The 23,147-nt window shown below is 41.0% G+C and overlaps 1 protein-coding gene across 3 annotated transcripts in view; it reads right to left on the minus strand.

Annotated features, from left to right (window-relative positions):
* PDXDC1 (pyridoxal dependent decarboxylase domain containing 1) overlaps positions 1-23,147 on the minus strand; it is a 54,859-nt gene that overhangs the window by 17,866 nt on the left and 13,846 nt on the right. For 2 of the 3 annotated variants that reach the window (XM_059881189.1, NM_001101859.2), the window contains exons 2-12: positions 18,369-18,442; positions 17,798-17,863; positions 15,502-15,582; positions 13,425-13,571; positions 11,829-12,018; positions 9,335-9,403; positions 7,732-7,810; positions 3,174-3,258; positions 2,064-2,112; positions 1,820-1,921; positions 842-967 (exon numbers count right to left, since the gene is read on the minus strand). In XM_059881189.1, the coding sequence (XP_059737172.1) occupies positions 842-967; positions 1,820-1,921; positions 2,064-2,112; positions 3,174-3,258; positions 7,732-7,810; positions 9,335-9,403; positions 11,829-12,018; positions 13,425-13,571; positions 15,502-15,582; positions 17,798-17,863; positions 18,369-18,418 (1,044 nt within the window). In that variant the 5' untranslated portion in view covers positions 18,419-18,442. The remainder of the gene's footprint in view (positions 1-841; positions 968-1,819; positions 1,922-2,063; positions 2,113-3,173; positions 3,259-7,731; positions 7,811-9,334; positions 9,404-11,828; positions 12,019-13,424; positions 13,572-15,501; positions 15,583-17,797; positions 17,864-18,368; positions 18,443-23,147) is intronic. The other variant, XM_010819286.4, reaches the window with a different exon arrangement.

The raw sequence follows: 23,147 nt of genomic DNA on the forward strand, positions 1-23,147 counted from the left end.
AATATAAAAATGACACAAACATGTACGAATTCCAATAATATATTTAAAACAAAGATTTATTTTTTCCTGTTTTTGGCTGCACCCATGCAGCATGCAGGATCTTAGCTCCTCAACCAGGGAAAACAAAGATTTATTTTTAAAACTATCTGCATACCTTACCATATGATTAGGCCCTACTGTGGGAGCTTTACCTGTACGAACTCACTAAGTCCTCATGACAATCTTTCATTACATCATCACCTCTATTTTACAGGTGGGAAATCAGAGGGACAGAAAGGTGACATCATGCTGTAGACTTAGGTAGAACTCAGCTCTCAAAAACTGCGTACATAAGGTATTTTTTGTTTTCTGAACTGCAACATAATTATATAGCTTTCACAATTAGAACACCTCAAACAGAGAATTAGAACTGTCCCTAAAGCTTTGCAATTTGGGAGCCCAAGCCAGCGGGTGTTAAAAATATCCATGCCAGCCTTACTCCCCCCAGCCATCATATTCTTTTACCCTCAAGAGTCGGTCGGTCAAGTGGAATGCTTATCCCAGCCTCCACATCCTCCTCCAGTCCTTGGCTGTCACCGTGACTTCTTTTCTCCACCATGCTGACACCGGCATTCATTTTAATCTGATTTCATTTGGACACAAATGCTGGGACAGCCCCAGCAGTCTCTCCCAGAACTTTGAACAAGAAACCTATATATGCAGGACAATTAGTCTGCTTGCTTATGAGAAGGGAAATCCAGACAATGAGGTATTGAAGGCGGGGTAAATCAGTGAAGGATTTTTCTGTCTGTTTCTGCCATGGAGCATCTGTGACTTGTGCGAACTTCAGGTTTCCACTCACCAGCTGACAGGCATGCTTGATCCTCTCCACAATCCCATCAAGTCCCAAGTACTGTAAAGACAACCACAGTGGCAGGGCACGGAGCTTGTCTGCTGGCTTATTTGATGTAAGACCGGAAACTAAAGTCTAAAAAAGTCAATATAGGTTTATTACTTAAAGCCAATGAAATCGCATAGCAGAACTAACCACTTTCCATTTACTATGCACTTAGTTTGTGTCAGATGCTATGCAGGCACTTGGCTTGCATTATTCATTTGATCATCAAGCAACTCCATGAGCAAAGTATTCTAGGCAACTTGGCTCAGAGACCTTGATTTTTCCAAGGGTCCGTGGCTAACATGTGGCAAAGCCGGGATGAGAATCCAGACAGGCTAATCTCAGAGCTGGAGCTCTTAGCCACTCAAGAGGCAGCCCCTTCCAAGGCTGCTCTGAGCATCCCCAAATACTTGGCCAGAAACACATGAGCAAGGCTTCACTGTTTAAGAATCACTGAAAACTTATTTCACAGTTGCCTATCACTAACTGGTTCACTAATAAGAACCATCACTACGCTTTTAAGAACTACATCATTTTGTAACTTTTTAGACAATGTGGAAGATCAAGAGCCTTAAAATAATCTTAATTCCACTGTGGGAATCCAGTCTAAGGAGTAATTTGAAACACGAGTGATGCTCATTATTTCAGTAACAAAAATTTGAAAACAGCCTAAAAGTTCACAAATGGAGGATGACTGTGGTACTTAAATGATGGAATATTATACAGTGATAAAAGTTTTTCATACACATGGGGAAGTATGGGGAGAATAAATAGAAAAAAAATATATGGCATAGTTTCCCTTATGTAAAAAAAAATTTTTTAATGAAAAATCACAGATGTAGCATTAAGGAAGAGATGTACTTTTTCCTTTTTCTGTATTTTGCCCCCAGACTCAATGACTACTCACCACTCCCTACTCCCTCCCAGTGAGAGGAAGCTTACCAAGGCAGGATCGTCATGCTTATAGAGGGTCACGGCTGGAACAGCTGGCAGACCCAGCCACGGGCCCGGAGTCAGCGTCATGCTGTCACATTTGGTTGCAGCCTACCACAGAGAGAACAACTTCCTATTAGACTACCAGGATCCAGTCAACCCAGCACCCTCTTCCATGCATAAAAGCCATCCGGGGTTAAGTGATTTTAAATTCCTTCTTAAAAACACAGTATCTAGTAAATCAACAACATACCAGCACTGAAGAGGAGACATAACCTAGAGCCAAGGTTGCCAGATTCACACTGGAAGGAAAAACACAGACCTGAGAACTAATTATTTACTGCTGCTTATTCACTAAGTATGTACTTACCCCCCTCCCCCTCAAAAGAAAAACAAAACAGGGCTGTGCTGTTCCACGCTGACATTTACATGTCTTTCAGCTGTGTTGGTAGCATTTGCAATAGCAACATAAAATGTGGTACATATATTATACAAATTTCAGGAAAACCTGGAAAATGCATTTTAATTAAAATGTTTCAGGGGATGGCTTCTACTTATCTAGTGTAATAAGTGTCTTACTTTCTATCTTGGTAGGTATTATATCCAAGTCATCACGCTTCCCAGAGGGACAATATTAAGCAAAGCACCGTGTACATATGACGTGCTGGAAATGGACCCCCAGGGCTGCCCCACCTCCTCCCCACCTTTTGTCTTTGGAGCACTCCAGCAGCCTTCTGGGAATCCACTCCCCACCTCCTCTGTAAGACCTCAGCCTCGAAATCACCTAAACTATCAGAGAATTACATTTCCCTGGCCACAGCAACTGGCTCAGCATGAGACTCCTGGAAGGATTTCTGACCCTCTGGACGCAAAGCTGGAAAGGCGGCTGGAGTTGCTGCAGCTACTCTGCACCAGAACAGGAAAGGCTATCTAGCTCCAGACGGAGCCACCATGGAGGAAGGTCAGCCAAGTGACTTGGCTGACGTGGTGCTACTGCTGATCCTAACACTGGTCTGAGTTACGGGAGCCAATAAGACCTCTTTATTATCTGCAACCCAAAGAGTCTTTGGGCTTCCCTGTGGCTCAGCAGCTCCCACTCTGCCTGCAAGGTGGGAGACCTGGGTTCAATCCCTGGGTTGGGAAGATCCTCTGAAGAAGGGAACAGCTACCCACTAGAGTATTCTGGCCTGGAGAATTTCATGGGCTGTATAGACCATGGGATCGCAAAGAGTCGAACATGATTGAGTGACTTGCATCTTCACTTTCACTTCACCAAAGAGTCCTTAGAGATAAATGTGACGACAGAGTGAGCTCTTCCCAGGCACTCTGCAGGCCCACCGAGGACCCACACCCCTCCACTTACCCCTCCACGTGGAGCCATATGCCGTATTGCTCACAGACCTCCTTCAAACGCCCAATCTTATCTGTGTGCCCCACTGCTGCAGTTCCTGGGATAAAACATCCAAGAAAGGACACAAATATTTCCTGAGTCTTTACAGCATGATAAAAGCTTCTATATACATTATCTCCCTTTGAGAGAAGTAATATATCTGTTTTGTTGAGATTTTCCTTGTAAACTGGCTTAAAATCAACCACTGCAAGCTGATTATTCAAGGATTTTATTCAAGTTTTGAAAAATAAAAAATCAAGCTTGCTGTCAATTTAAATCCTCTCTCTATATATCTATGTACACTAATTTTCTATGTACTTGATCTGTTGTTTCAGAATATATTCAAGTTTCCCACCAAGACTGTGGGTTTGTCAATTTGTACCAGTATTCTATCAACTTTTCCTTTATACATTTCAGTTATATTCGTAAGCATTTATATGTATTATCTCTGAGTAGATGCCATGAATTATCACTATGGAGACTATTTCATCTCACAGCAACCCTGCTATAGTACTTTTGTTCTGTCAGCACTTGCCCAAGATGTGTGTGCACGCTCAGTCGTGTCTGATTCTCTGTGACCCACAGGACTACAGCGCGCCAGGCTCCTCTCTCTGCTCATGGACTTCTCCAGGCAAGAATACTGGAGTGGGTTGCCATTTCCTACTCCACGGCATCTTCCCAACTCAGGGACTGAACGCTCGTCTCTTGTGTCTCCTGCATTGACTGGCAGATTCTTTACCGATACGCCACCTGGAAAGCACTTGCCCGAGATACCCCTTACTTTTTGTCACTTTCTGGGTTATTTTTATTTAGATGTGTCCTCTATAAAAAATAGAGGGAGACCTCGGTTTGATCCCTGGGTTGGGAAGATCCTCTGGAGAAGGGAATGGCAACCCACTCTAGTATTCTTGCCTAGAGAATTTCATGGACAGAGGAGCCTGGCAGGTTACAGTCCATGGGGTCGCAAAGAATTGGACACGACTGAGCAACTTTCACTTTCTTTCCCTTTCTATAAAAAATAATATAATTTCTTTAACCCAATATGAGGTGTTCTTTGTTTAAATTTAGAAAGCACTCTGAAGTCAGCTTAAACACATTACACATGTTGACCCACCCCTTTGGTGACATCTACATGGCAGGCTTTGCTGGGAAGACCCTCTTCACAGAACATGAGTAAAATGAAGAGTCAGCATGCTCCCAATTGTCCTAAATTTCCAGTTAGCAGAAGCCACCTAGTAAGATTTCAGATCTTCACCAACTGATTCAAGGAACACAACTAAGACAAGCGCTTCTCTTGCAGGGGCTGTGCCAAGGAAAAGCCTGAAAACTCCACCTCCAAACCCAAACCCATCTCAAATTAAAAAAAAATCTTAAATGACACATTTAGTTTAGCCAGAACAAAATCAAAGGCCAAGGCATGGGTTGGGTCACATGAGCCATCAAAACATAAGGCACAATGCTGTGTTTAAGCAACTGGAGGCCAGATTCACATTCTCTTCATCTTGTGGCAACGTCAGCTGGCTGACCACTGGGATGCGGGGTCTGGGGAACGCAATGTGGTCACCCTGGTAAGTCACTCAACCGCATGTAAACTGAAGCCCCTCCCATTTGTTAAGTGATCGATAGTACATTGGTTCTGTTTCTATTTAAATATATATACACTAAATCAGGCAGAAGAGACAGTTTTTCTGGTGGCAACAAAGTGGATGAATGCTTTTTCTGTTTATTATTGTTTTTAAATAACCGACTTTACTGATTGAAGTATACTTCATGTACAATAAAATCCACTCATTTATGTGCGTGTGGTGTGCTGAGTTGCTTCAGTCGACTCAATGAATTTTGACAAATGTATACGGCGTGTAACCAGCATCACCCCAAAGTTCCCTCATCTCCCCCTGAAGTTTCACTCTTCTCTCCACTCCTCACTGGCCCCAGACAACTGTGATCTGTTTTCTTTGCTGTCGTTTTATCTTCTTAGAATTTCATATAAATGGCTCATACACTATGTAACTTCTTTTATGTCTGGATTTTGGCACTTAATTAGCACGCTTCTGAAATTCATCCATGTTGATATGTGTATCAGTAGTTATTTTCATTTACTGCTTAGTAACCCATGATTTGTTTATCCTACAATTTATTCATTCACCGAGGGAGGGGAATCTGGGCTGTTTTCAGGTAAGAACATTGCATCTCTTCAGCAGCCTAAGAGTTTCAGCTATTCTGCATTCTCACTAGTGTTTGGCACTGTATTTTTTATATCCTCCATTCTCACAGATGTATAGTAGTAGCTCATTGTGGTTTTACTTTGCATTTCTCTAATGACTAATGATGTTAAGCATTTTTTCGGTGCTTATACATTCATATATTTCTTTGGTGAAATGTCTACTCAAATCTCTTGTTCACTCTAAACACGGTATTATTTATATCTGTAATACTGAATTATAAAAACTTGTATATTTTGGATAGAGTCCTTTGTCAGGAAAATGTTTTGCCACTATTTTCTCCTAGTCTGTTACTTGCCTTTCCATTTTTTTAAACACGTTTTTTTGGATAGCAAAAGCTTTTTTTTTTCCCTTAATTAAATTATAGTTGATTTACAGTGTTGTGTTAGTTTCAGGTATTGTTCAGGCACTAAGTCATGTCCAACTCTTTTGTGACCCTATGGACTGAAGCCCGCCAGGTTCCTCTGTCCATGGGATTTTCCAGGCAAGAATACTGGAGTGGGTTGCCATTTCCTTCTCCAGGGGATCTTCCTGACCCAGGGATCAAACCTGTCTCCTGCTTGGCATTCTTTGCCACTCAGCCACCTGACAGCAAAGTCATTCTTTTTCAGATTCTTCCATTAAGGTTATTACAAGATATTGAATATAGTTCCCTGGGCAGCAAAGCTTTTAATTTTTGATAAAGCCCAATTATGGTTCTGCCTTTTGTGTCCCTAGAAATCTGTCCTCAGTCAAGGTCATAAAGATCTTCTATATGTTCTTCTAGAAATTTTACTGCTTTGGCTTTTATGTTCAGGCTTATGAACTATTTACAATTAACATCTGCATGTAGAGTGTGGTAAAGACTGAGGTTCAAGTTCTCCTATATTGATATCCAATTGTTCCAAAACCACTGATGGAAAAAGACTATCCTTTTCCTTTTCAATTACCTTTGGCATCTTTGTAAAAAAAAAACACCTAAGTGACCATATTTCTATGGGTGAGTCTATTTCTGAACTCTATTTTCTTCGGTTAAGCTCACACTGTCTTATCTGCACCTGTATAGTAACTCTAAAAGTCAGACAAGGTAGGTCTTCCAGTGCTGTTCTTTTTCTCAATGATTTTCATCATCTTAGACCATTTTATGTCCATATAAATTTTAGAATCAGCCTATCCATTTCTATCAGCAAGGAGATCCAACTGGTCCATCCTAAAGGAAATCAGTCCTGAATATTCATTGGAAGGACTGATGCTGAAGCTGAAACTCCAATACTTTGGCCACCTGATGTGAAGAACTGACTCATTTGAAAAGACTCTGATGCTGGGAAATATTGAAGGTGGAAGGAGAAGGAGACAACAGAGGATGAGACGGTTGGATGGCATCACTAACTCAATGGACATGAGTTTGAGTAAGCTCCAGGAGTTGGTGATGGACAGGGAAGCCTGGCGTACTGCAGTTCACGGGGTTGCAAAGAGTTGGACACGACTGAGCGACTGAACAGAATTGATCCATTTCTATAAGAAATTGGAAGTCTGCTAAGGTTTTGATATGGATTGAGTTGAATATATAGATTAATTTGGGAGAGATCTGACTTAATAATACCAAGTCATTCAACCCATGTTTATGGCACACTGTTCTATTTATTTGGGTCTTCTTCAATTTCTCTCAGCAACATTTTGTAGTTTTCAGTGTGTATACATCTTGCATTATTTTGTTACATTTATCCATGAAGGGTTTTTTGATGCTACTATGAATGGCCTTTAAAATTCAATTTCAATTGTTCATTGCAACCTTGATAGATTTGCTTATTAGTTCCAATGGCTGTTCTTCATGGTTTCCTTAGGACTTTCTATCTTACAATCATGCCATCTATAAATAAAGACAGTTTATTTCTCCTCTCTAATCTGTCATGTAACTATTTTTGTCATGTCGTGTACATCATATAATTATTTTTCTTGCCTTACTGCACTGTCCAGAACTTCAAGTACAATGCTGAATACAATTTGGTGAGCACAGCAGAAAGTGGTAGTTGACTTGCTATCTCAAATGTGGAGATTTAAGTGTGACATTTAAAAATTCAATTTAGAAAGGAAGCACATGATGGAGTAGAAAAGCACTTACATCCTAAATGAAAAAGTATATACATACAAACAAGAACTCCCAAAACAAACCAACATTTTACTATTATAATTCTCACCATGGTACTGATACCATCTACCTCACATTCTTAAGACTGGATCTCTCTAAGGCTAAGTACCAATCTTCTTTTTTTTTCCTAATCCTCTATCTTGTATGTCTAAAATGGAAGATTCAGGTTCATGACACCTACCAGCATTTGCAACCAGAAGCAAGGGCAGTTTTCCTCGTTCTATGTCATCTTTAATCAGTTTCTCCAAGAAGGCAACATCCTGGGATTGAAAGACAAACGATAGAAACGTGAGGCAACCAGCATAAAAGCTGAACAAGGAAAAACGGCAACTTCTGAATGAAGCAAGTACTCTCACAATTTATCAGTTCTTTTCTAGACAATTTTCCTTTTTATCCCTCTAATTATAGATGAGAAAACAAAATCATTTTACTTGAAGATTAACTAGAAAACTCAGTTAAATGAGATTAAAGTTAGAAACTACATACACAAAACCAACATTTCTCTACTTTAAAACATTTACGATTTTAAAAATTCTCTTAAACTGGCCCCCTTGCCACCACAAAAACAGCCGAAAATGTATCTCTAATGTTATGCTAACAAAGGTCCGTCTAGTCAAACCTATGGTTTTTCCAGTAGTCATGTATGGATGTGAGAGTTGGACCATGAAGAAAGCTGAGCTCCGAAGAATTGATGCTTTTGAACTGTGTTGTTGGAAAAGCCTTTTTTTTTTGGCAACTCTTCCCCTGCTTCCCCGCCTACAACTGTTTATTTTCTTTCCTGCAGTTTTGGTTGCAGCACACGGTATTTTTTTTTAGCTGCAGCATAGGGATGTAGTTCCCTGACCAGGGATTGAACCCAGGCCACCTGCATTGGAAACATGAGTCTTAGCCACTGGACCACCAGGGAAGTCCCCTAGAGAAGACTCTTGAGAGTCCCTTGGACTGCAAGGAGATCAAACCAATCCATCCTAAAGGAAATCAGTCCTGAATATTCATTGGAAGGGCTGATGCTGAAGCTGAGACTCCAATACTTTGGCCACCTGATGCAAAGAACTGACTCACTGGAAAAGACCCTGATGCTGGGAAAGATTGAAGGTGGGAGAAGGGGACGACAGAGGATGAGGTGGTTGGATGGCATCACCGACTCAATGAACATGAGTTTGAGCAGGCTCCGGGAGCTGGTGATGGACAGGGAAGCCTGGCGTGCTGCAGTCCATGGGGTTACAAAGCATAGGACACAACTAAGACTGAGTGACTGAACTGAACTGAATGTTATTCAGTGATGCATCTAAACCAGAAAACCTAACTACCTTGAAAAAGAAATGCAGAATCCTAAAACCCAACCCTTCTGCTTCTGACTTCAGTATGGATAGCCTTATCACTTGTATGTCTGAAAATAAGCAGAATCCAATACCAAGGATTATGGTAAACAACCTTACTTTCAAAATCTGCCCATTCATAAATCCAGGTAACAGTGACAACCATTTGAAAGAATGGTTTAGAAGGAATTTCTGATGGTTAGTTGAACTCATGTTTCTACTTAAAGCAGGTGATACAGTGATTATAAGACTCTTTAAGAGCCAGGTGCTGCTCACCTTTCTGCCAGTCAACCTGTGTGGACATTCAAACCTGGAAGCATGTACTGGGCAATGGGAAGATCTAAGCAATCCATGAATAAGCTAATAATTATCTGGAGCCCAGCGAACAGAGCCACAATTGAAAGGAAGATACAGTTTCAAAACACAATTCTTTCTTATTTTATAAACTTTACCATCAGAGCTTACCATCTGATGCTGGGATCCAAACACAGTGTTACAGGGCACTCGACACAAGCAGGGAAAGGGCAAGCCAAGCTGTGGGAAGAAACATGCAACTTCATAAGAAGAATCTCTGTCTCCATCCCCTTACGTCCCCAAAAGACTGTGGTTCTAAGTCACGATTATTCTTTTAAAATAATCCCTCCCTTAGGAACACTTAATATTATAAATATATAGATGTTAAAGTATATCTAGAGAGTCAAGCCAAAAACATCACGTGGTGGAGGAGGGTAGGGTAGTAAATTTCCAGGAGCTGTCTTCTAAGAGGATACAGACAATTTAAAATTTTCTAAATGAGTCAATTGAATGAGTAACTATCAACTCATCTTCTAAATGAGTACCTAATCTTTGCTGTATTTTAGAATATGCCAAAAAAACAAAAAACTTTTCCAAATGGAGAAACAAGCTGAGCCTTTAGCATTTTGGGGGGTAATTTAGGATCTTCCCTCCAAGGATTAGTGGTAAATAACACCGCCTAAAGGTATTCAAAGAACAAAACATGTGTATGGGCCCACCCACTCCTAAAAAACAATAAATATGTACCAACAGGTGTACATATCTCAAGATAAATGAAGTCAGTGTTATAAAGACAGTAATTATCAAATAAATTTTATATTCTTCATTTTTAGCTTCCAAATCCTTAAGGAGATTATGTTTTAGGAATTTTTTAACATTTGAGCATATTGCTCTATATAACTAAGACTTGTAAGCCTTTATACACCAAAAATTTAATGAGCATTTTATTCACATTTTTTTCCTGTAAAGAATCTTTGCTTTAAATTATGAACGTGAAACCCAAGTAAAACACACAATAAATAATTACAGAAATTAAAAGTGAAAATGTCGTCCCATTCCCCCCACCCCTCAGACCCCCCAATTAAGCCACAATCTGTCACTGTTGGGCTTCCCTGATGGCTCAGACAGGAAAGAATCCACCTGCAATGCAGGAGACCCAGGTTCGATCTCTGGTTTGGGATGATCCCCTGGAGAAGGGCATGGCAATCCACTCCAGTATCCTTGCCTGGAGAATCCCATGGACAGAGGAGCCTGGCAGGCTACAGTACATAGAGTCACAGCAGTCCATAGAGTCACAGAGTTGGACATGACTGAGTGACTAACATTACCCCTGCTAATAGGTTAGTATAGAACTTTTCAGATATTTTCTAGGCAAAAATATATGTATATACATATTTTTTTCCAGGTATAAAAAAATATGCACATTAGCATGTACATACTTTTAAAACATGAACGGCTGCCACCTGCCTTTCCCACTTTTCCTCACACATTTTTTTGAAGACTCGATTGCTGTCCCAAGATAGCTCTGAGCCCCTAAGAGCCTGGCTCACAGCAAGTACTCAATAAGTAATGTTTCATGTTTCTACAGAGGTATTATAAAATTCCTCGTTTTGTATATTCTTAAGAAGAAGGCATGATTTCTATTTTTTTGATGTGAAAACGGGTAAAATTACTCTGTATTGCCGACCTGATTTAGTCCACTTAGGTTAATATTTGTTGTTGCTGATTAGTCACCAAGTCGTGTCTAACTCTTTTTCAACCCCATGGACTATACCCCATCAGGCTCCTCTGTCGATGGGATTCTCCAGGCAAGAATACTGGAGTGGGTTGCCATGCCCTCCTCCAGAGAAGAAGAGGACAGAATTTCTTACCACCAGTGACCAAGGTTCAGAATCAACTCAACTCCTGAGATTCCCCTATGTATCTCCTGGGGACTTCTCCATCTTACAGAAGACAATCCCTCCAATTCTATGCGTTTTGCTTTAAAATGTTCTTGGCCAAGAGGCTTAACAAGTTCTTGACTCGAGGTAGCACCCTAATCAAGCTTTCAGAAAACTCCAAAAAAGGGTAATGCTCTTTGATCTAATAATTCTAGACTGGCTCTGAAAATCCATCTGAGGAATATAACCCAAAGTATAGAAAAAGCTTTATGCATAAAGATGTTCATAACAGCACTATACAAAGAGAATTTCCCAAAAATGGTCATAAAAAGCCAAAGAATACAAACACTCTAACTGCCCAAAAAGAAAAAAAAAATTTAAATACTATACACTCACTTGAAGGAATATCATGAAGGCATTAAAAATATACTTTACTTTGAAGAACTGATAAAACATGATATGCGCCTGTTAACAACAGTAAGTGAAAAAAGCCATGTATAGCCATGTAAAAACATACATGCCCTCTGACTGATCAAAGTCTGCAAAGAAATAAAGTAAAATGTTGACTGTGGTTGCCTTTGGGCAACTAAAAAAGACACATACATCTCTCTAAACTTATTAATACACATTTACATATAAAAATGACAAAAGATGCACGTAAGAAAATCATCTTTCTTTTCACTTGAAAAAAAAAGCGGCTAAAGAAATAGGTCAACACACTTGAAAAACTTCTAGGACAGAATAAAGCACCGTTTCTTTAAACGCTCGCCCTTATGCCACATTACCTGATTACAGAGGTACTGGCCCAGGCCAGGCCTAGCAGCAGCACTTAGATAGAGCACAGGCTTCCTGTTATATAACACGTTGAACCCATCCACTACGAAGTCTTCATAACGGGAATGGATGGCAAGCCTACAAATCTTTGCGAGTCCTTCTCTTTCTTCTTCGTGGAAATAAGCACAGCCATTTTCATACCTGTTAAGAGACACTCACACGTCAGTATGTTCTTACCTCTGATTTTATAAGTCCCAGTCTTATAACCATGGAAGTAAATCTTTTCTCAACCTAGAAACTGTCACCCAGATCAGTCAAAGGAGATAGGAATCACCCTCGTCTCAGATGGCTGAAAACTCAGGGCAGCTGGAGGTTATAAAGAACAAAGGCAATGACCCTTCATCCATACTGAGCTCCTGGAAGATAGGAACTAATAAAACCAGTAGGAAATAGGAATGCCTCAGATATAAAAAGGCTGAAGATCATGGATTGGCTTACTTCACCAGAAAATCAGCACTGGATAATGTAGGCATGGTTTTTAGTAGTGTCAGCCCGAAAACATCCAAAGTAAGTAAAACTGTCAATAATGCTAGTCAGGCTAAGTTTTGCTTTCACTATTATCTGCTTGGAAACTTTTCTTCTTCTCCATCTCTAAAGAGAAAGAGAGAGAACTGCAATTACAGGTGTTGGATTTTTATTAGAAGAAAATTTCTCCTTTGCCACACAGGCAAACTCATACTCTCGCCAAGCCAAGCACCTTTCCACCATCTGAAATGAGTCTCCCAAGTTATTAAACGTTCCAATGTTAGGTAAACATTCCTTTTCCATAAAAGTAACAGCATAAATAAACACAAAATACCACTGGTCTTGTAGCTTCTACTGACTCCTTACTCTGCTAGAATTCCTTAATAATGACAATATTTACCACTGTATAAAGCAAATTTCAATTTCCCAACACATACTCATCTTCCTTATGACAGCATTTCCTTCCTACTAAAACACAGGTAATACTTTAAATAAAAATACTCGAATCCAGGGACCTCCCTGGTGGTCCAGTAGTTAAGACTGGGGGCATGGGTTCAATCCCTGCTTGAGGAACTAAGATCCAGCATGCCACACAGCATGGCAAAAAAAGAGAAAAAACTCCCTCAAACTTGCCTCCATGTCACTGCTACATCTTCTATCAACATGTGCCAACTAGGAATCTTCTCTTTCCTTATTTTTATTTTTTTTAAATCATGGGAGTATGATAACACATTTACAGGAGACTTAGAAAATACAGAGCAAGGTTACATAGAGTTCTACTATATATGGTAACAAATAAGAAACTGTGGACATTATTCAACAGTACAGGCTCATGTTCTCAGCTCTTGACACGTATTAATTCATTGGTTCATTTAATCCTCACAGCAATGTCATCAAATGGATATTAAGGCTATCTCTGTTGCACCGATAGGGAAACTGAGGCATGCAGTGGTTAAGTAACTCTTCCGAAAGGAAAGGGAAGAGGCAGATCTGAATCTAGGTAGCACAGCTCCAGAAAAGAGACTTCTCACAGTCTATATCCAACTCATAAATGCCTTTACCGGAAACTAAAAACTTATTACCTGAAAATTCTGCAGAGCCATAAGGTAGTGTCTGAAAGTATCCTAGTCGTAAGTTTTCTCAGCTTCTCCTTATCCAGAGTTGAAATGTAAGCTCCCAGACTATGCCCCAACAAAGATATATGACCTTGTTCTCCAATATTCTGAATTCTGTTAATCAAAAATATTAGATTAAAAAAAAGGTATTAGTCTAAGCATAAATAAATAGAACTTAGAGACAGTATTCCACAAAAATTTCTGTCACATTTGAAATGCACTTAATGGCCTAGAAGGCAGAAATTGAGATAAATTTAGAAAATTCAATGTGTAATAAGGTATTAATAGCTTAGGAGGAAATTTTCTTTCTGAATTTAAGTCCTATGAGATGAATATCCTTTTTATTGAATACCAACTAAATACACAAACTGTTTTTAAATAATTTTCTCCAGATAAGTTTTTTAAATACTAGCTGTAAGAACTATAGAGAGTAGAGCTGAGATAAAATGTGCAGAAAACAATTTAAGAATCAACAGATGAAGATCAATTCCCTGCATTAAGCAGCTATTTATAACAGTTCAGCAAAGTCAAGGGGGACTAGGTATTGCTTTGCATATAATTACAGTGGATGGACTAATTTCCCTTATAAAGAATAAATGTAATAATGAAAATGACAAAGAATCAACAGGATTCTGGGCAGAGACAGTTCATAGAAAAGGAAATATAAATGGGTCTTAAAATATACAAAAAAGACACTTAACCTGATTTCTTAAGAAAAATGCAAACTAAAACTATGCTGAAATATCATTTCTTACCTATGAGACTGGCAACAATCCTTAAGTTTGCTAATACCCTTGTAGGCAAGCGTGTGGGGGAAAAGGTCCTCTCACACACACAGAGTGGGAATGTGAACAGGTACAAGTCCATGAGGGGAAATTTGGCAATATCTGTCACATTTATAAATACACAAACTTATTCGGTCTAGCAATCTCACTTCTAGGACTTCAATCTCCAGAAACACTACTTTGAGGAAATGACACGTGTACAAAGTTACTAGTTGCAGGAATGTCTGTAAGGGTAAAACATGAATCGGAGACTAGTTAAATAAAATACGGCTCATCCATTAAGACTGTGTGCATTTTCGGTCATATCCAACTCTTTGCGACCCCAAGGACCGTAGCCCACCAGGCTCCTCTGTCCATGGGATTTTCCAGGCAAGACTACTGGAGTAGGTTTCCACTTTCTTCTGCAGGGGATCTTCCCGACCCAGGGATCAAACCCATGTATCCTGCACAGCAGGTGGATTCTTTACTGCTGAGCTACCAGGGAAGGCCCAGAGCAACATTAAACAGCCTTAAAGGAAAAAGTGCCTTGTGTACTGCTATTCCAGGAACTTGAAGACATAAATGAAAAAAGCAAGACACAGAACAAGGTGCAGAGTATTTAGGTCCTGGAAGCAGTAAGCATAAACATCTGGCTTGGGTGTACGTATACAAGAAGTATCTCTGAAGAATACACAAGAAACTGGCAACTTATCTCTAGGAAGGAGAAAAGCTAGGGAGGGAGAGGTGAGAAGGAATACTGCCTTTGCATATATACCTTTTCTATCTTTTGAAATCTGAACCAGAAGAATGCATTACTTATTCTAAAAAACACTGTATTTAAAACACTTAAAGAGAAAATAAAACTAGATAAATTGCTTGATAGATGCATAAATGGAAATAAGATAAACAGATGATTCACAGATGGCGTGGCTTGCCACCAATGAATTCAGCTGCAGTACTTCTCAGCAATCAAAAGCCCAGGAACAGAAACAGCCAGAAACAGAAGCACACAGCAGCTACCCTCTGGCCCCTGCGCCAGCCCCTCCCTAAGACACAAGACCATAAAAATGACCAGGTTTTAGTAAATGATTTCCTTTTACAAAATACATTATCTAAAACACGTCAACATCTCCCTGAAGGAAGTGAATGTTGCTGTAACTTCATATATAATCTGGAATGAAATAAGGCTTATTATTGCGGCAACTTGTATGAATGTAATCAGTTTCAAACCCAAGAACACATGCACTTTCAAAGAGAAGCTGCCAAGCGTTCTCCATTACCGGGTGCTCTGGGGCTGCTCGTCTTCATCTCCGTGCATCAGATTCTGAACCAACTGGAGGATGCTCACCATGTCCTGTCCGCTGCGGGACAGAAAAGCAGCTGATAGACGGGGAACAGCACACGCCACCCCTCCCCTCACCACAGTCTCCCACTATTTCTCTTGTCTAAACTAGCATTGATATCTTTCTGTTACAACAGAAATCATGTGTTTTGAGATACAGTATACAGCATCTTGTTTTTTAAAAATAAACCATAAGTTATCAACTGAATTCTGAAGATAACCATACATATATTAAAGTATTAGTTGCTTAGTTGTGTCTGACTCTTTGCAATCCCATGGACTGCAGCCCGCCAGGCTCCTTTGTCCATGGAATTCTCCAGGCAGGAATCCTGGAGTGGGTAGCCATTCCCTTCTCCAGGAGATCTTCCCAACCCAGGGACTGAACCTACTGCACTGCAGGCAGATTCTTGATCATCTGAGCCACCACGGAAGCCCCTTGCTTGTGATTAATTAAATCTTCTACCTGAATGTAAATTTGATTGTTAAAAATTTCCCCAGCTTTAGCAGTATCTCTCTACCAGTTCATCTGAGTCTTGGAGACTACTTACTAAGCATATTATAAGGGTCAAAATAGTCCTTATAAGCTGCTGGAAGATCACAAAAGCAGCAAGAATACACCAATACCACTGGGAGTATCTAAGTTTCCCTCCATGTGGGATTCTTGTCTGTTTGTTCTAACAGAGTTAAACATGAAATGCAGGCATCGCTTATTACCACCTCTTCCCCAAACTGGAGAAACTGGAGATTTGCTTAGAGTATAAACAGACTTACTTCTGTCCAAGATACGTTTTTAAACGCTTGTAACATGAGGAGGTGGGAACATATGAGAAGAATGTGAGTGGTGCAGTCGTTAGCAATGGCAAGGTGACTTGCAAAACATGTGATGTCAAAATGCTACCACTCTATTAATGAGAAGGTGACATAAAAAGTTCTCCCTTTTGAAAAACAATGTCCCCAAACCCATCTTCCTCAAGGTGCTGACCTTCACAAGTGAGGGACTCTGGTCCTTGGACTTTATGTAGAGATGAAGCCAGGTGGCCTTCAGGACACCCTATGTTACAGAGCTGTGAGAACGCCATTAGTCCATGAAAAGCACTGAACTCTGAGCCTGGGAAGTGGGATCTCGGGTGCGGCTGTCAGCATCATTAGTGTGAGCACCCTGGATTGGCTTCACTAATGCACTCCCACTCAGAATTACAGATACTCCTGGCAGCATCTCTTCTAGGGAAACTTCTGCAGGATGAGTAGAACCCTGTAATTCCCTTCAGCAGGCCTGGGTGAGGAGACTCAGAAGATCTGGTTCCTGTTCTCAGCTGGAAAATGAACCTCACCCACAGAGGACTTCCAGTCGGCACCCTCCATCCGCTGGGATCCTTCCTCTGTTCTTTTGCGGCCCTGAACATATTTACATTCAGGTCAAAGGACAACTTAAGGGAGTTGGACTGTTTACCTGTGCACAGTTTCCTGGTTATAAAAAAATAATAAGTTTATCTGAAGGAAACTGGGCCAGGGCTTAAATTCCAAATTAAGCGCTAACATCCTGTACAAACTGTTGGCTGGACAACTACTTATTTTCCTGATATTTTCCCTGCTTCTTCAAACCACAAACATTTGACAGATTTCCTTTAGCTGCCAAAAAACAAATCACTCTACTAATAAATGAGCTGATGCTTTCCTTTCATTTTCCTTTCCTTACTACATAATACAATGGTAAATCTTATCAAGTTAGAACAACTCTCACAATAAAGCTCAGTCTACCAAACAGATTGCTGGTTTCAAGGATGAAACAAGTATGATAGTTGAGTTATATTATGAGTCTGTATATGCTTCTAAGAGGTTGTGTTAAACTCTGATAGGGGAAGGGGGAGAAACAGTAGGTATAGCAGCATCACCAACCAGCCAATAGCATTTCACTTTTCTGACGTTACACTGCATAGAACTCTCAGTTTGCTTTGTGTTCATTAAAATTGTAAATCAGCAATGGCAAAATCTTGGTTTAAAGAAAATGTACACCCCACATAAAGGTGCTTATCTGTTGTTTTTTTTTAAACCTTTTATTTACTACTGGAGTACAGCTGATTAACAATGTTGTGATAACTTCAGGTGGACAGCAAAGGGGCTCAGCCATACATACACATGTATCCATTCTGCCCCAAACTCCCTTCCCATAACACTGAGCAGAAGTTCCCTGTGCTAAACAGTAGGAAAAAGTGCTTCTCTTCCTTGCCACCTACCTGCCTTGCAGTGGCCCTGGAATATCCCCTGATAGGAGCTTCTTTCCATTTTCCTCCTCTGTTCTTCTAATTTAAAGGAAATAAAAAATTGTTATATTTCTAACACTGGAGCATGAACATGTGATAATGTTGCTCATAAGCTCTAGTAACTGATGTGGGATTTGAAACACACATTCCCCCACCCCCACCCCACCCCAGCCCCCCAGGCTGGGCTATAGTTTAATTTCAGGAAAAGAATACTAAAAAAAAAATAATACTTCAACCAATTTCTTGTTTACTTGACGTACTATATGACCTGAATATACAGTAAGAAGCATTTCTAGAGTCAAGTTAATATATTAAGTAAATTTTAATAGGCTGAAGTGAAAATTATAAGTCCTGCCTCTCAATTTCAAAATCCTTTAATGATAAAGCACCGTCCACTCGAGACAAACACCAATTTTAAAGTCAGCTGCAGCTAAGCATGATGTTCTGAGAGCAAGAGGCGTCTTCAACAGCAGGAAACCAGTGCCGCCAGTTTCGCAGCGGGTTGAGCACGTTTAATGGGGTCACGTCTGTTCTGCAGGCTCACCTCTGACTGTCCTCGAGCATCTTCATGGCCTCCTTCAAGTTTTTCCCCATTTCAGCTAGAGTAGGGTCTGCTATCTGGAGAAACATTTTTCAAAAGGTTAAATGTTAACAACCTTCTATTACTTCCACAACAGAGTTCATCAAGAAAAAACTACATTTTAAGTCCATTTTCTTCCGGATTTGTGATAACACACTTGGGTTATGCAGCACATGCTTGATGCCAAAACCCCAACACCACCAAAGCCCCAGCCCGGGAGGCCGCTCGTGGCACGTGCCTCTCCCAGCTTCCCTCTCCCCACGTGCGCTCCTCCACACTGCTCTTTTCCTGCTTTACAGTGAGCACGGTTCACATCAGTAGGTCCGCTTCATTCACTTTAGCGGTTACACCTTTTTGCATCTGACGGATGTATTACAGTTTAACAGTCCTGAATTAATGGACCTTTTAGGTTACTCGAGTTTTTCACTATTAGAAGAAAGTCCAGAGAAGTACGAATAGCATACTATTTGTTTTATGGCTGAAAAATGGGGCTTCCCTGGTGGCCCAGTGGTAACAACCTGCTTGCAATGCAGGAGATGTGGGATCGATCCCTGGGTTGGGAAGATCCCCTGGAGAAGGAAATGGCAACCCACGCCAGTGTTCCTGCCTGGGAAAGCCCATGGACACAGGAGCCTGGAGGGCTATAGTCCACGGGGTCGCAAGGATCGGATACTGCTCAGCGACTAAACCACCACCACCAAGCTGAAAACTAGCCCCCCAAAAGATGTTCATATCCTAATCCCTAGAACTTGTGAATGTGTCCCTTCTGTGACGAAATTTTGCAGATGTGATTCAACTGTGGTCATCCAGGCGAGCCCTAAGTGCAATAGCATGAACCAACACGAGAGAACTGGAAGGAGACCACGTGTAAACCCAGAGAGCAGGCGATGTGCTGCCAGAGCAGAGAGAGCTGAAGACGCTGCCCTTAAAGCTGGAGTGATGGTGCCACCAATAAAGGCAGGGTGGCTGACAAGCAGCAAGCTGGGACAAGAAAGCAAGGGGCACCCCAGGGCCTCTGGAGGGAGTGCGCCCCGCCATCCCTTGATGTCAGTTCAACGACAATGATTTCAAACTCTGGCCTCCAGAACTGAGAGAGGATACATTTCTGTTGTTCCCAGCTACCTAGTTTGTATTAACAGGTTACAGCAATCACATGAAACGCCTACCTTCAAGAATTTGCAAGTGCTTCTAAAACCTCCGGACACTTACACAAACTCGTAATAGTGACGCCTCCAAAGAATTTACCATTCATACCCTTTTGGATTTTAGTACCAAGTGTACATCTACCTCCCATCCAAAACATAGATGGAACTAAATTTTTTAAATTCTCACAGAATTAAAACATTCACTCTTTCTTCTTACATCTCCGTAACAATTTTTAGGGAGACAGCCTTGTTGCCATGAATCTCTATGTAGTATGAGTTGAGTTATAAACAATTATAGAAGCTCTCTTTTGTTCCCCTCTTAATCAAGTGTACTTCAAGTGTATTTATCTGCATTTTCTTCCTATTGTCTACTGTACCTAGTAATACTTCATCTTACGTAGATGTGCAACGAGTATTACCTTCAGTATTGCATTACCTCCTCAAAATTGTGTTCTTTTTCTTAAAGAAATGCTACTGTTTACCAGTGTGAGAATACCAGGGTGGGTAGTCATTCCCTTCTCCAGGGGTTTTTTCCAACCCACGGATCAAACCTGCGTCTCTCACATTGCAGGCGGATTCCTTACCATCTGAGGCACCAGGGAAGCCCCAGTATAAGTATCAGAAAATGTTAAATCAAGAAGGGACCTTAGGGGTCCAGTCTAGGAATCGCCAACCTGCATTCTTTTGAGCCTTAAGACTCTTGGGAAGAACTTTAGGGAGAAGGGGCTCGGCAGCCACCTGGAGCTTCCAGCTCTGCTCCCCTTTAAGGAGATCAGCTCTGCTCCCCTTTAAGGAGATAGCTCTGTTCTTAACAACAGGGTTTTGAGTCAAGTTTTCAAAAAAGGAAAAGTATAGCATGAAAGCCTCTGTTTCCAGTCTAACATTTTAATTATTTATAAAACTTACTTGTTTTTGCCTGCACTGCACGGCAAGTGGGATCTTAGTTCCCTAACCAAGGACGGAACCAGTGCCCCCTGCAGTGGACGTGCAGAGTCCTAACTACCGGAGCGCCAGGCCAGGGAAGTCCTGGTGTCACATCTCAGAGAGGAAACTAAGACTTAGAGAGGACAGTGACTTGCCTAGGCTCATGGAACTAATAAAGACGGAGAGCTGCCAGAACCCTGGTTTCCTGATCTGTTTCTGCCTCTATTACATCACACTGATTCTACAACAGGTTAGAAAAGAATCACATAGCCACATCTGACCTGATTTTTACAAAAGACAGAAAAAGCACTTAAAAACAAAAGGCATTTCCAATAAAAATCACAATTTAAATGTAACCACAAGGTGGGTGACAGAGCAATCTAAAAGGGTCTCCTTGTTCTTCCTTAACAAGTCTGAGTAGGAGGAGGAACAAGATAATGGTCAAGAGAAGTGATCTTGCTCCCCGGTCTGCTGGTCAAGGTCCTTACCACCCACATCTCCTGTGACACTCCAATCTTTGAGCATCTGGCCAAACGCAAAGACAAACAGTTTTCTTGATCAATTACTCTTCCTGTTTCATGCTTATAACATCTGTCCTGTCTGAAATGTCCCTGTGCCTTTTATCTACCACTGCTGCTGCTAAGTCATTTCAGGCGTGTTCAACTCTGTGTGACCCCACAGACGGCAGCCCAAAAAGGCTCCCCCATCCCTGGGATTCTCCAGGCAAGAACACTGGAGTGGGTTGCCATTTCCTTCTCTAATGCATGAAAGTGAAAAGTGAAAGTGAAGTCGCTCAGCCGTGTCCGACTCTTAGCCACCCCATGGACTGCAGCCTACCAGGATCCTCCGTCCATGGGATTTTCCAGGCAAGAGTATTGGAGTGGGGTGCCATTGCCCAATAACCATCTGTTAAATCAGGATCCACCACTTTCAAGAAACCCTTATGGATAAAATCACTTTCAGTTTTTCACATCCCCTCTAATGATATCGATACCATTTTTTCCTAAATCAAACATCTGGACTCACTGCCTGACAAATGACTGTACTAATATTTATGGGGACAGCAGGTTGGAAGGCTTGAACCCGAGGCCATTCTAATATGTAACTGCCCAATTTCTCACATCCCTCACTGTGCACTGTGTTCCAGGTGGTCTTCCCAGCACAGGTATTCTCAGCCATTCAGACTCCCACTGATTTTGCCTTCTCTTATAGGCCTCAAGGGCTTCCCTGGTGGCTCATTGGTAAAGAATCTGTCTGCAAGGCAGGAGATGCAGATTTTATCCTAGGGTCAGGAAGATCCCTCAGAGAAGGAAATGGCAACCCACTCCAGTATTCTTGCCTGGAGAATCCCATGGATAGAGGAGCCTGGAGGGCTAAAGTCCATGAGGTTGTAAGAGTCAGACACAACTGAGTAGCTAAACAACAATAGGCCTAAAATGTCTAAAGTCAGCCTGGGTCTTGGATTGCCATATTGCCTCTGAAACCCCTCAGGAAGGCACAGCATACTGGATATCAACATATTGGCTCTAAGTTCAACACAGCTAACTTTTCCTATAAGATTGAACAGATTTTTCAGTTAAGAATAGACAAAGTAGTTGACTTAAGAAGCTGCTTCATATGATAATACTTATTTTTAAACACCAGAGTCACATGTGATGATAAGACACTGACACTAAAAGAGGCAGGAGGGAAGTGCAGCTTCATATTTCCCCATCTGGGTCTCTCTCTCAAGAGCACACACTCATTGAGTGGAAAGGCTGACATTTAAATTGTTCTTGCTCCTACTCTCTTTTAGGGAGTGAAGTGGGGGCAGGGGGTTGGGTAGCAGATGGGTAAGGAAAATAGCACGTTTAGTTAAATGTGAATAGAATGTGACTCCAATGCTATAGACCCGCATGGGCTTGTTCTGTTAAGAGGATAATCCAAAATTTTAAATGTTACCCAGCTGCAGGATATCAGGCCTTAAGTCAAAGAATGCTCTAAGAAAAATATTTATCAATTGGTTACTCAAAACTAAAAGCCATGCCTCCATACACTTCTACTGAGGACAGTGACTACTTTCTTCTTCACATTTCCCAACCTCAATACCTGTTACAGGGCCAGACAAAGGACTTGTGTGATAAATGTTAATAAACAATAGCAGGGCAACAGCCAGACACAAACCAAAATGAGTGAAGAATTAAGTTGAATAAAGATGCCCATCATTCAGTATTTAGAAGAAGAATGTTTTACACTATTCAGGGAAGAAAAAAATAGTATTCTATGCCAAGTTCCTGGGAAAATGTCATATTTTTCAACCCTTAGCACCTAACACAGGGTCTGGCGCAGAAAAAGGACTCAATGAGACTTGTGATCCTTAATTTACTGAGATCCCTCATTACTAACACTTACTGAATTGCTCTCTATATTCCAGGCATCATCTAATTAACACCTTTATATACACTGTTGTTGTTTATTCGCTAAGTCAGTTTGACTGTGACCCAATGAACTGCAGCATGCCAGGCTTTTGTGTACTTCACTATCTCCCAGAGTTTGCTTAAACTCATGTCCATTGAGTTGGTGATGTCATCCAACCATCTCATCCTCTGTTGTCCCCCTTTTCTTCCTGACCTCAGTCTTTCCCAGCATCAGGGTCTTTTCCAATGAGTCAGCTCTTCGCATCAGGTGGCCAAAG

This window comes from Bos taurus, chromosome 25, assembly GCF_002263795.3.
Source record: "Bos taurus isolate L1 Dominette 01449 registration number 42190680 breed Hereford chromosome 25, ARS-UCD2.0, whole genome shotgun sequence".
Classification (NCBI taxonomy): domain Eukaryota; kingdom Metazoa; phylum Chordata; class Mammalia; order Artiodactyla; family Bovidae; genus Bos; species Bos taurus.